At 51.0% G+C, this 13,114-nt stretch overlaps 2 protein-coding genes across 3 annotated transcripts; one reads left to right on the top strand and one right to left on the bottom strand.

Annotated features, from left to right (window-relative positions):
- The first annotated feature begins 317 nt into the window (after nucleotides 1–317).
- Nucleotides 318–7,666, top strand: LOC102107906 (cis-aconitate decarboxylase-like). Its single transcript, XM_005527502.3, has 6 exons — nucleotides 318–415; nucleotides 971–1,025; nucleotides 3,661–3,848; nucleotides 3,976–4,068; nucleotides 4,614–4,819; nucleotides 5,608–7,666. The coding sequence occupies exons 1-6, from the start codon at nucleotides 395–397 to the stop codon at nucleotides 6,524–6,526; spliced, it is 1,482 nt and encodes a 493-aa protein (XP_005527559.1). The 5' UTR covers nucleotides 318–394; the 3' UTR covers nucleotides 6,527–7,666.
- A 1,260-nt stretch (nucleotides 7,667–8,926) lies between these two features.
- On the bottom strand, nucleotides 8,927–11,747 carry GLOD5 (glyoxalase domain containing 5). 2 transcript variants are annotated; one of them, XM_005527378.3, is made up of 4 exons: nucleotides 11,671–11,747; nucleotides 10,393–10,550; nucleotides 10,108–10,263; nucleotides 8,927–9,907 (listed from the first exon to the last, which is right to left on the bottom strand). In XM_005527378.3, the coding sequence occupies exons 2-4, from the start codon at nucleotides 10,531–10,533 to the stop codon at nucleotides 9,755–9,757; spliced, it is 450 nt and encodes a 149-aa protein (XP_005527435.2). In that variant the 5' UTR covers nucleotides 10,534–10,550; nucleotides 11,671–11,747; the 3' UTR covers nucleotides 8,927–9,754. The 2 variants fall into 2 exon arrangements, with proteins under 2 accessions (XP_005527435.2, XP_087918808.1); XM_088062682.1 differs by lacking the exon at nucleotides 11,671–11,747 and having other exon boundaries at nucleotides 10,393–10,557.
- Nucleotides 11,748–13,114: the final 1,367 nt, after the last annotated feature.

Genomic DNA, 13,114 nt, shown 5'->3' with positions numbered 1-13,114 from the left:
ACGTTTATAGTCCTGCTCAGGAGGAGGAGTCTGGAGCCAGCTGCTTCACCCATTGGCACTTGTGGCATTTTCAAGAGAGGAGTTTCCTTGAACCTTGTCAGTTATTGTCTGAAATCTTTATTTATTTCCTGAAAGGGGTGTGTGTGGGGGGGTGGGGGTTTTCCCTTCTGTCCAGCAGGGACAAACCACCCCTCCTCACAGGTTCCCCCCACCCTCTGGCTCCCCAGGGGCTGATGTCATCCCCCTGGAAATTCAGTGCACAAAACAGAAAGCAAATTGCCTTTTGGACGCAGATATAAACCCTGCCACCGGCACCTTCCAGCCACACACCTCTGCCATCCCTCGCCCAGAGCACACCGAGCCGGGAAAGGCACTGCGAGAAGCAGCCACCAGCATGGTCTACTCCAGCTTCCAGGTAAAACTCTTCCATGCAAACACTCCCCATCCCTGAGCTCGCCTTTTGCACTTTTGGGGAGGAAATGTCTCTTTCCTGGCGGCTCCTCTGCTGGTCCAGCCGAGGGTGGCATTAAACGGGAGCCTGCCCCAAAATTAACAAATTCTGATGGTTTTCACAGTCACTTCATTCAGCTGCTGACCTTTTCCTGCCATCCTGCTCCTTTCATGAGTCCTGAGCATTCCCTGGACCGTGCCATCTGGGGGTTGTTGTTGTTGGGATGTGCTCCGTGGGGTTTGCTCCATGGGACCGCTCCCAGCTGGTCCCATCGTGGCAGGGCTGCAAAGGCTCTGCTGCCCCTTCAGCTGTGAGGTTTTATTTCCCTGGATGTTCTTGGCATCCCTGCTGGACTCAGCTTTGGAAAGTATTTTTTCCTGTCCTTTAAATATGTCGTTACTTTTACTCGCTCGTTTGATCTCTGAGTGTCTCACGACGGGAGGCACAACCAGGAAAACGGCTCCGAGAAACCTTCCAGCAGCTCCGGTGACAAATTCCCTCTCTGTCTCTCTCCTCCAGAAATCCCAGAAGTTCTTGGCGAGCTCTCGGCAAGTCCACAAAACTGCTGCCCACGGTTTGTATCTCTCAGCATCCCCCATCCTTCCCTGGCGGGCACCCCTAAATAATCATTATGGGGTAATAATAATCACGGCATTGCTGGAAAAGAAGGTGCTGGGCTGAGCACGCCCAGAGAAATCCTCACATTTTTGGAAGGCAAAACTTCCAAATGTTTGGGGGATCCTGTGGTGCTTCATGCCCCCAGGGATGAAGGACAGAGAGAAAAGCAGCCAAGAGTAAAAATGTGGATTGTTTGTCCTGCGCTAAACCAGAACTTTAACTGGTTTAGAACAGGACTTTCCAAATTCTTTGACCACAAATGTAAGATGTTGAAAGATCCTTAACTCCTCCACTTGTCGCTGCTTCCTAATTACACCTGATCCTGCTCTGGGCATTGCCTGGAGAGATTCTGTTTCTGTGGCTCCAGCTTTGGGTAAATTAACCACAACTTGGCTGTGTAGACACTTGCTCTATTTTGTCTCTTAACTTGGTCAAAGTTTGTCTATTAACTGATCTTAAAATAAGTTCTTGGTCTTTTTATTAACTTCTAATAGTTTTCTTGGTTTAATATAAGTTGATTATAAGTTTATTAACTTCTTTTAAAAAGGGCTCTTGGTTTATTGTAAGTTTATAATCGGTTTGATAACTCATTTTAAAATAGATTCTTAGTCTATTATCTCAATTTAATTAAAAAATTAGTTATGAATACAACAAATGCAAGGAATGCTGATTAATGAGACCTGGGGACAAGAGAATTAATAATCCACAGGGATTTATTTGGTCTTGCATCAAATTTAATTTTTTAATGAAGTCCTGCCATGCCAGGAGGAAAACCCCGGAGTCACGGAACGCTTTTTAGCTGAAGGGTTAAAAATCCCCGTTGCCTGCGGAGGTGACAAAGAGCATTTGATGCCGGGGAGGAACCGGTCCAGCTTTTCTGGGTGCTGGGTGATTGGAGCAGATTTTCCTGCAGCCTGTCCAAGCCCTGACATCAGCGCTCCGCTCGGGCAGCCGGGGCTGCTCCGGGGGCAGCCGGGCTGGGGTCCCTGCGGGAATGCGCTCCCAAGAGCCGGAATGTTCTCCCGCTGACTCAGGAGGTGATGGCATTCCCAGCTGTGTTTACAGGCTGGGCTCGAGGTGAGCCCGAGCATGAGCCAGCGCTCCGTGACTCACCGATGTGACATTTCGGGATGAATCCAAACCATGGAAATTAGGGAATGGTCATTTCATTAATTGCCATGTTTGCTGTTCCAAAAAACAAAGCCTCTTGTGTACCTGCCGGTCTGGATGAACTTTCCTTTTAGAGCAAAGTACTTTTATTTTTTTCACCTGTGATTCGTTTAATTTGGACATTAATTCATCTTTTATCTCCATCTGTGTGTGCACCCCCACTTCCATCCATAAGCAAGTGCATGGATTTGCCATCCTGCAGATGTTGGCTACATGGAATTTTATTTTTCCTGCTCTCCTGTGTGCTCTCAAATTAACAGTAGAAATTGTAACAGGCCATAACAATTTTGATTCTATGAATTATAAATATAATTATATAATATATAATACATAATATAATAGAATAGAATAGAATAGAATAGAATAGAATAGAATAGAATAGAATAGAATAGAATATAATATAATATAATATAATATAAGTAAAATTGTATAATATATTGTATAATATATTGTATAATATATATACAATATATTATATTACATTATAATATATATATTATAATACATATATTATATAATATAATTAATATATATAATATATATAATAATAATATATATCATTATAATGTATCATATTATTATAATGTAGAATATAATTATAATATATAATAGATGTAATATAATTATAATATATAATTAATAAGATATAATATAATTATATGCATTATGTAGTGTATTCTAATTCTAGAATTATTAATAATTTTATAAATTATAAATGACTATATTAATTATGAAAATTATGACATGTATTTTTTTATATAATAATGATCTATTTATAGTCTAAGCAAGGCCATTTGTCACTGAAATTGAAACATACGATAGACACAAACTGGGAATTTTCCTTAGAATTTTAACCTACTTTTAATGATTAGCATCCTTTGGATTACATAGAGCTTAAGAGCTCTGTTGTCTGAGTCAAGACACTTCAGGGCATTGTAGAAGGAAACATCTGTATAAATTCAGGCTTTGGGTCTAGTCCTGCTTTCCAAAAAATTATGGAAGTTTTGGATTTCTGTGGTCCATTCCTGCTCTGCCTTTCCTCTGGGTAAAGGGACATCATTTGTGTTGATGCCTCCCAAAAAAATGGTTCGTGGAAGCACAGGGTGAGGGGATGGGGCTGAGCTCTGAAGTTTCTTCACCTGAACCTTCTGGAAGCCACCCCAGGTGGAGCCCAGAGCACCCGTGGAATATGAAATGTTATGTATATAGAACATATGGAGCCAGAGAGTATCCCGAGTGGGAAGGGAGCCATGGGGATGATGAATTCCAGCTCCCCGCCCTTGCCGGACTCCCAAAACTGACGCACCAGGCTCGGGCAGGTGCAGCTCCCCGAGCCTGGTGACACCGGGGGCACGGAGCCGCGGGGGCCAGCGCAGGGCTCAGCGGTGTCCTTGTCCCCTCCCCATGTCCCGGCACTGCAGTGGTGGCCCAGAGCGCTCCCGAGGAGACCGTGACCAGCAGCTTCGCCTCGTTCATCCACGCGGCGCAGCCCGAGCACCTGTCCCAGACCGTGCGGCAGCGGAGCAAGAGGATGATCCTGGACAGCATCGGCGTGGGGCTCGTGGGCAGCACCACGCGGGTCTTCGACATCGCCCTGCGCTACTGCCGGGTAGGGACAGCCCCGCCACCACCGCCACGCGCCTCCGGGGCTGATCCCGGCGGCTGCTGGGGCTGCGGGTGGCTGGCACCATCCCTGCTCCCTCCAGGGCTGCCCTGACATTCCCTCCTTTCCGCAGGAGCTGTACTCCTCCGTGGCCATCAGCTCGGTCTATGGAAAGCCAGGAGTGAAGCTCTCCCCGACGCTGGCTGCCTTCACCAATGGCGTGGCGGTAAGGCTGGGTCTTCCCAGGGGATCTGTGATCCCGGCTTTTCCAAGGGAGATCTGTGATCCCAGATCTTCCAAGAGGGGTTTGTGCTCCCAGATCTTCCAAGGGGGACCTGTGCTCCTGGCTTGTCCAAGGGATGTTTGTGCTCCTGCCTTTTCCAAGGGGGATTTGTGCTCCCAGATATTCCAAGGGATATTTGTGCTCCCGCCTTTTCCAAGGGAAATTTGTGCTCCCAGATCTTCCAAGGGGCATCTGTGCTCCCAGGTCTTCCAAGGGAACCTGTGCTCTTGGCTTTTCCAGGGGGGATTTGTGCTCCTGGCTCTTCCAGGGGAATCTGTTCTCCTGTTTTTTTCTGGGGGGCTCTGTGTTCCTGGCTCTCCCAAGGGAATCCGTGCCCTCCTGTGGTGCCAGGAATTGGCATTCCAGGAAACAGGAGTGGTCACTGATGGGGGACAGAAGCCGGGAATCTCCTGGCTTTTAGAGAAGGCGAAGAGTGGAGGCTTTGGCAGCCCCCAGCCAGCACATCCTCATCTCTGTTTCCCTGGCAGACTCATTCCATGGATTTCGATGACACCTGGCACCCTGCCACTCACCCCTCCGGGGCTGTCCTGCCGGCTCTCCTGGCAGCTTCCCAGATGCTCCCTCCCAACTCCAAACCCAACGGCCTGGATTTCCTGCTGGCATTCAACGTGGGCCTGGAAGTTCAAGGGAGGCTCATGCACTTCTCCACTGAGGCTCACGACATTCCCAAAAGGTAAAGCTCCTGTTCTTGGCCGAGGATGAAGAGGGTTGACGAGTCTGGGTTTTAAGATGTTAGTTTAGATTAAGCCAAGTTTAAGTCCAGTTTAATTTAGCTTTACCCCAGGGTAAAGCCTGAGAGCCAAATGCCAGAGGCAATTGCACCATGGATTTATTTGGTGATTTCCATGGATTTTGCCTCAAAAATAACGCTCAGGAGGACTCTCAGGGGGTCTGCAGTGCCATCACCTGACCCAGCCAGGGCAGGAGCCCAGAACCAAGCAGAGTTTGGTGGTGGGCACAGCCCCTGGGCCAGCTGCTGCCACCAGCAGTGCCCTGGTGTGATCCAAGAGATGGAATCAACCAGAAACTCTTCCCTTGGGTGTGTTCGGGGCTGAATTGTTTGTCTGAGGGATAGAAAGTTTGGCTGTGTGGATACAAGCCATGGCACCTCCCAGAGGAAGTTGAAATTGGTTTTTGGAGATGCTGAGCTCACCCCAGAGTATTTCTGAGGAGGTTTCAGGGAGAAGCTGTTTTTAGACTAAATTTATGTTCATTAACTCTAACTTTAGGGTTCAACTAAACTCCAGTAAAACTCTGATTTTAAAGTTAATTTATTAAAATTTAAATAAACTTTTGAGTAATTTTGAGTAAATTTTGAGTTGGGGTGAATCCCACCTGCACCAGAGCCATGAGGGAGATCCACTGACTGACGGGCCCCTCATTTTCTGTTAATTTTTCCTTGGGAGGTGTGTTTTGGTGTTCCCTGTGCCAGGGCCCCTCATTCCTGCCGTCCCCCTGCAGGTTCCACCCTCCCTCGGTGGTGGGCACCCTGGGCAGCGCCGCGGCCACGGCCAAGCTGCTGTCCCTCAGCTCGGCCCAGTGCTGCCACGCCCTGGGCATCGCCGCGTCCCTCGCCGGGGCGCCCATGGCCAACGCGGCCACCCAGGCCAAGCCGCTGCACGTCGGCAACGCCACCCGCCTGGGCTTGGAGGCCGCTCTGCTGGCGGCCCGAGGGATGGAGGCCAACCCCTTGATCCTGGATGATATCCCCGGCTGCTCGGGGTTCAGCGCCTTCTACAGCGTCTACCACCCCAAACCGCTGTCCGCGCCCGGAGAGCACCATGAGTTCCTCCTGGAAAAGCAGGACATCGCCTTCAAGCGGTTCCCAGCCCACCTGGGGATGCACTGGGTGGTGGATGCTGCCTTGTCCGTCCGGAACCTCTTCATCAACTACGCAGGGTCCTTCTCCCCGTCTCTGATCCGCACCATTGTGCTGAAGATCCCTGTGTCCAAGTACATCAACCGGCCTTTCCCCAGCTCGGAGCACCAGGCAAGGCACTCCTTCCAGTTCAACGCCTGTGCTGCCCTGCTGGATGGCGAGGTGGGCCTGGCCTCCTTCTCCGAGAGCAGCATCCACCGGCAGGAGCTCAGGGAGCTGCTGGACAAGGTGGTGGTGGAGCACCCTGAAGACAACGTGGCCAACTTTGACAAGATGTACGGAGAGGTGGCCCTGCTCCTGCACAGCGGGGACGTGCTGACGGGCAAATGTGACACTTTCTACGGGCACTGGAGGAAGCCCCTGAGCAAAGAGTCGCTCCTGAAGAAGTTTAGATCCAACGCCTCCCACGTGCTTTCAGAAGAAAAAATAGAAGCCATCATCACTCTGGTGGACAACCTGGAGAACCTGTCAGACAGCTCCCAGCTGGCCTGCAGCCTGTGAGGGGACAGCAAGGGGGCTTGGTGAGGGGCGTGTCCTGGTGAAACTGCTATTCCTTTCCTCATTGGTGCTTTCCTATTGATTCCCAAGGACCGGGAAGTTCCCACCCCTTCCAGTAGATAATTCCTAAGGAACCCACGAGGCAGGAGGTGTGTCTGGGTTAGCACACAGAGTAAACTTTGATTCCTGCTTGATGCTGAGGTGCTGAAAGGCCACCACAAGTATAAAAAAATTCCCATGGAAATCTCAGAGAATTCTGGGGTATCATCCAGTTCTCCAGAAAGAAACGGTGCCCAGGCATTCCTTACAGCTGGATTCCAAGATTTTTCTGTGCAGAACACCTGACAACTGAGTCTGGGAAGGGGAGGAAGTCCAGCTGCAGAGCCTGTGCTTTACTTAGTGCTCCTCTGGGCACTTTTGGGATCAGGCTCAGGCAGTCCCATTGGCCACAAGAAAAAATCCATCCTTGCTGCAAACAGCCCTGCCTGCAGAACTCTCTGGAAGAGAGGGATTATCTTCCTTTCCTGTAAAAGCCTCCCGTTTCTCCAGCCTGTGGGCAGTGTTTGCCACTTCTCTGTGTACAAAGGATGGTTTGAGGACCCTTGAGACCTGCATGTCTTTTCTGAAGGGAAGAGGGTTGGTAGATGAGGAATCCTACACCTCGAGGGCAGTCCCTGGCCATCCCAGGGCTGTCCCACACCATTCCTCCAGGCTTTCCCAGGTTTTCCCAGGCTTTCCCAGGCTATCCCAGGCACCTGTTCCGAGCTGGCTCACCAGGTGGCCCATGGGCTTCTCTGGGAGGTGACTTGAGCACATACACTGTGACTCCACTTGGGAAATTCCCCTTTCCCTCCTGTGAAAGGAAGGGAAGCTCATTGAGACTCGGCTCTTAACTCATCTTTCCAGCTGGGATGAAATCTGTGCTCCTGAGCAGCCATTCCCTGGAAGGCTCTTTCCCCTGCATCCTCCCTGAGCGGTGAGATGGAGAGATCAACATTTCCCCACATGAAACAGTGGGACTGCCGATCCAAAGAGCTCCTTTCCAATAGGAAAACTGTGGGATCTGCTGTGGAAATTAGAGTTCAACAGGGATGAGATGGGAGCAGACAAGAAGGAAGATCCTTTTCTCTTGCTGGTCTTGGTTTGTGCAGGGAACAAACCATCCAGAAGAAAACTGTTTTCCCACCTGTTAATCCACTCTCTCCTACTGTCCAATATTCAAAATGAATCTTGCTGAATAAAGAACGGAATTAAATTTGTTTTCTCAGTAAAGATTTAACGCTGCATTATATAAACCGTCGGTTTTAATTGGAATACTCACAATACAGAGGCTTTTCCAATAGAGGGGGAGTCCAGCAGAGGTTGGGACAGGGACAGCTGGAATGCTGGCCTGTGGCCAGGGGTTTCTCCAGGGAAAAACATTGAGCCTCACAAGTTGTTTTTCCCAGAGACAACAACAATCATCAGCCAGCAAAGCCTCCGGTGCTCCAACACCATCACTCCAAGAGAAGTCCCTCCATCAGCAACACATTCCAAATACTTGCTAAATTTACACGACAAGTTTTGAGTTTCCCGTGGTTTGGGTCAGGTGTGAGACCCCCAAAAGTGTCATTCCATGTTTCACCCTCCAATGAAACGGGAAAGCCACGGAGCCGGTGTCCCCCAGGCCAGCCAGCAGCTCAGCACTTACAGGGGTCAGTGTGTGGGACAGAACCAAGACGGGCTCCAGTGGAGGGAATGAAATCCTCTCCCACCGGTTTTGACCCGTTCCCATGGGCTTTGACCCTCTCCCATGCGTACAGACCCTGTCCTGTAGGGATTGCCCCTTTCCCATGGGTTTTTACCCTCTCCCATGGGTACCGACCCTGTCCCGTAGGGATTGACTGTCTCCCGTGGATTTTGACCCTTTCCCGTGGGTTTTGACCCTCTTCCATGGGGATTGACCCTCCCCCATAGGCTTTGACCCTCTCCCGTGGGCACCAATCCTCTCCCATGGGCAGGACCCTCCGCGTGGTCCCGCATCAGCCGGACACGGCCGGGACACATCAGCACCCTGGAGAGCAGCCGTCGGATCCTCCGCGGGCACCGGGGCCGAGGGGACTCCGCTCCCGGGGGCCCCTCCCTGGGATCCCTCCCTGGGATCCCTTCCCGGATCTCCATTCACCAGATAAAGGTGAGGAGATGCCCGTGGCTTTCTCCCATGGCATTCCTGTCTTTAGTTCCCACAAACGGCTCGATGGAAACCAGCTCGTCCCCACTGACCATCCAAAGCACTGAGTATTTTGTGACCTTGCCTGTTTTCGCACCATGAAGAAATTTGGATTTCCCACGAAATTCCAGCAAGGAAAAAATGAGTACGATTCAGAGATTGTTTCAATTTTATAGAGGATTTGGACTGTAGAGGTCAGAAGAGTCCTCCTTCCTTTCCAGCGCTGTTCCCGTGAGGATATCGCTGCTACCTCGGTGTGGCCAGCCTGGGAACTGCTCTTCTTGAGAATCCCCAGGTTCTTCATTGCTTTATACTTTTCAGATAACTTTGAAATGGATTTTTAAACAACTAAGGGAAGAAGAAAACTTAGGACAGTCCCACAAGTAACGAGGTGCCATCAGACTCCTCTGTGTCAGACCATCCTCAATCCCTGCATAAATCCAGGTGAATTCCTGGACTTCTGACACGCTGTCCTTCATGTAGGCTCCTCATCCTTGCTTTTTCCATTCCTGAGTGACAGAAACCCCTCAATTATTGATACAGAGCTGAGAATGAAACTTTGAGCTTCAGTTTCAGGAGTTTTTGAGTGTCACACAGAGGCTGAGTTCCCAAATCCCAGGCAAGGAGTGTGTTTGGACAGTCACAGCTGGATTTAAACCTCTGGCTTGGTGGGAGAGCCACCAGCAACAGGCAGCTTGAGACAAGAAGCAGGAGGATGAGAGTGAGACAGAAATTTCGAGCTGTGGAAAAGTAACTCTGAAGAGGAGAGGAGTGACAGGACAGGAATTTCCAGAAGGCCATGAAGTCTCCGTGATGGAGATGTATAAAAGCAGGATTCACACTCAGAGCAGAGCAGGCTGCTTTGGGAAAACTCCCAATGTCCTTGCAGACCAACTTTGTGGCTATGATTTGAGGCTTGTCCCAAGTTTACGTAATTAAATCTCGGACCTTTAAATGGGCCAGGCAAACCTGGCCTGTGCACCCCATGTCCTGCTGGGACCCAGGCAGGGTATGGGCTGTGGTCAGGGTTCCCCTTCAGTTTCTGCAGCCACATCCATGCAGTACCTGGAAACCTCAACCAGGTTCTCGTCGGGGTCTCGGAAGTAGACGGAGGTTATTGGACCCACAGCACCAGTTCTGGCCACGGGACCTTCTTCAATCGCCACCCCACAGGCCTGGAGGATGCAAGAGAGCAAGGGTTTGATGGTCACATCATCACTGAGCCCTCCTCCCCCAGCCTTGAAAACAGGTTCAAGTTCCCTTGAGCTGCTGGATGAGACAACCCTGACATTCCCCAGGAAAGCGTTGTTTAGAGGTTCTGGACTCGTGTCCCCTGGGATGACACTGCCCTGGGGACACTCTGAGCCTGCCTCACCTCCAGATGTTCCAGCAGCTTCTCCAGGGGCTCTGCTGTGATCAGGCAAAAATCCGCAGAGCCGGGCACCGGGCGCCGAGCCTTGGGCTCAAACTCCTGCCCAGCCTCGTGCAGGTTGAACTTCTGCTGGCCAAAACGTAAAGCTTTGCGATTTCCCTGTTCCCAAAGGAAAAGGCCAACATTAGGGAGCCTTCCTGGGCTGGCAACCTTCAGCACCCACTTCCCTGAGCAGTCCTGGAAACCCTGGGGACCTGGTGGGATCCTGCCAACTCAGGTTAGGGTTACCTTGAAAGTCACCACCTCCATGCCCAGGACTTTGGAATAAAAGGCCACAGTGTCCTCGATGCTCTTCACAGTCAGCACAAGGTGGTCCAGGCGCTGGATGAAACACGAGGGTGGGCTCATGCCCTCCTTCTTCCAGGACATGCTTTCAGGGCTGGGAACTGGCATGGAAAACCAGAGAATATGGAAGTAAGGGAAATGCAAGAAAATGTGCAGGGAAATGGAAAGTGGTCCAGGGAGCTGAGGGCTGAGTGGAGATCACCCAGGTTTTCCTTCGTCCTGCAGGTGGCACAAGTACAGAAGCAATAAATCCTCCTCCCTGCAAGAACCTCGGACTCTGGTCTGCATCTGGTGGCACCCGAGCCTGTCAGAGGCCCTGGCTGGGCCAGGTGTCAGGGACAATCCAGGTGACCTATCCGAGGGCTGATGTCACCAAGCTCCCTAGACACAAACCCCAAAGTGTGCACCAACGATGGGACCATGTGTGTGATCATTCTCCAGCCCCCTCGGGTGTCCTCCCAGTGTGGGCACTCATCCAGGTGGAGCCAAGGCAGAGAGTGGAGACAAACTGGGGCCTGGCACAGCAGCAGGAAACATCTGGGGACGTTTAAGCTGCCAGATGTCACCACCAGACAGAGGGTGAGGCCAGGGGCTCAGGGTGGCACAGCACCAGGGTGTAGGGACTCACCAGCCTGGGGTCACAGAGGTTCCTGGTGCCTTAGGTTGGGTTCAGATCCTCTGGCACTGCCCTTGGCTTTTAGGGACATGAGTTAGGGAGATTCTGGCAGAGCTGGGGGAATGGTTGGACTCAATGATCTCAGAGGGCTTTTCCAACCTAAATGATTCCATGATTCTGCATGGGAAGGGTTTGGTGAGGTGAGTTCCCACAGCCCCACTGACACAGGAGCAGGGTCAGCGTAAAGCCAGGTGCAGCTTCACTGGGATCTCAGCTCACTGCAGCCAGAGGAGCCTGCTTGGAGCAAGATCCCATTGTCCCATTCCCTGGCACGGCCTGGATTGTGCCTGGTGACTGCACCAGCTGAGGGGGAACCATCGACAGACCCAGAGGAACCCCTGCCCCTCCTTGATGGCGTTTGGTGCTCAACAACCTCGGAGCCACCTGGCTCGATCCCTCTGCAAATCCCTTCACCTTGGGGGTCCTCCTGGGTGCTCCCAAATTACGGCACCTTCAGCCTATAGCTCCCAACCCCTGCCCTCCCCTCCCAGGTGAGCCCCTGAGCCAAAAACTGAAAGGAAACGGGGCTGCAAAATTCCTCTTACCCCCCGAGGGACGAAGAGCTGGGAAGGCAGTGCTGGATGGTTTCCTAGGCCCGTCCTCTTCCTGCTGGGAGCAGCCACGTCACAGGACAAAGGGAGGGGATGATGAGATTGGAAACGGGAACTCTAAACATTGCTCCCTGCAGAGGTGGACCTTGACCCAAAGGCCAACTGCTTGAAAAATCCCAGAAAAATAATCTGGATTTTTCCCTTTACAAGAGAAAATTTGGTTTATGTGCTGGCTTAAAGCTTCCACTGAAGAAACCAGGATGTCCCTGGAGAAGAAGGGCTGTCCAAGCAGCCACAGCAGCCTCCCACCCCCTGGCAATGGACAGGGAATCTTACCTCCTAGATTATTTTCTATCACACAAAATAAATAAAATAATCTTTGTCCTCTGAGGCAAGTATCAAGGAGTTCAAACTCTTTGGTTATTTAGGAAGAAAATTGTGATGGAGAACGTAAGCCTCGTGATCATCCCAAGAAACAGAGACAACATTTTAAAAATGACAATATATTGGCGAGTTGGTGTAGGAAGATTCCTATGACAACGGGTTAAAAGCAGGCAATTCCCTGAGGGATCAGTTTGAATCTCTAGAACCACACATATCTCCACTCCGGTTAAGATGTGAGTAAACCTGAGCTAAAAGCAATAAATCCATTAATATTTACAGCTCTGGACTTTCATCTGCCAGACGGCTTTCAGAGGAGAGCCGTGGAGCAGCGGTGCCTGTTGGGATGCCTGGATGTGGGAACACCTCACACTCCGAGGGTCTCCATGCGGTTTAACCCTCTGGTTTAGCACAGCCTCACTGAAATTCCAGCACAGAAAAGGAGAAATTCCTCGGAGAGAAGATGTTTTTCCATTGGGAATGTTCTGCTGAGGAGCTGCGGCACCAGCGCTCACTTTGGTGGAAATCTGAGGCTTGGAGGGTCATTCCCCAGCGGCAAAATGTTTTCCTGGAGCAGGGAAGTTGTGGTCTGGGTCTGACAACTTCACTTGCCCAAGAGAGGTTCAGTCCAGGACCAGGAAGTCCGAGGGACTTTGGGATTAAGTTCGAGGTAGGAACCCAAATATCCAGCTTGGGAATGGTGTTGTGCTCAGCTCCTCGGAGGTGTGGCTGTAGACAAGAATTCCTGAGCTGCTCCCGACATCCAGAGAGGGATTTCCCTACATGCTGGACATGGTGATGGAGTTGAAGTAGCTCAGCAAGTCCTCCATGGTGAGGTCCAGAGCAAGCCCTGCTCCTGCACAGCAGCGTTGGATGAGCTCCTCAAACTCTTGGTACTGACGGATGAATTCCTGCTCCATGGGCTGCCACACCACTGGAAAAGCCCCTGCTCCATGGGTCCAGAGCTGGACAGGACAGGACATTCCACATCTGCTGTAAAACAAGGGAATAATCCCTTCCTTACCCTCCTGCCTGTTCATGCAGTCCAAGAATCCAT

The sequence above is a fragment of the Pseudopodoces humilis genome, chromosome 15 (genome assembly GCF_049639895.1).
Source record: "Pseudopodoces humilis isolate 2021_Gansu_Grassland_sample_001 chromosome 15, ASM4963989v1, whole genome shotgun sequence".
Lineage (NCBI taxonomy): Eukaryota > Metazoa > Chordata > Aves > Passeriformes > Paridae > Pseudopodoces > Pseudopodoces humilis.
The sequence above is the reverse complement of the archived record's forward strand: the minus strand, read 5'-3'. Positions and strand labels throughout refer to the sequence as shown.

Excerpts from the sequence above, each read along its gene's own strand:
- LOC102107906 (XM_005527502.3), top strand. The coding sequence starts at position 395 with ATGGTCTACTCCAGCTTCCAG. Across the intron at positions 1,026-3,660 it reads CCACAAAACTGCTGCCCACG|TGGTGGCCCAGAGCGCTCCC; the intron begins GTTTGTATCTCT and ends CCGGCACTGCAG. Across the intron at positions 4,069-4,613 it reads CCTTCACCAATGGCGTGGCG|ACTCATTCCATGGATTTCGA; the intron begins GTAAGGCTGGGT and ends TTTCCCTGGCAG.
- GLOD5 (XM_088062682.1), bottom strand. The coding sequence starts at position 10,557 with ATGCCAGTTCCCAGCCCTGAAAGCATGTCCTGGAAGAAGGAGGGCATG. Across the intron at positions 10,264-10,392 it reads TGGAGGTGGTGACTTTCAAG|GGAAATCGCAAAGCTTTACG; the intron begins GTAACCCTAACC and ends CTTTGGGAACAG. Across the intron at positions 9,908-10,107 it reads AGCTGCTGGAACATCTGGAG|GCCTGTGGGGTGGCGATTGA; the intron begins GTGAGGCAGGCT and ends TGCATCCTCCAG.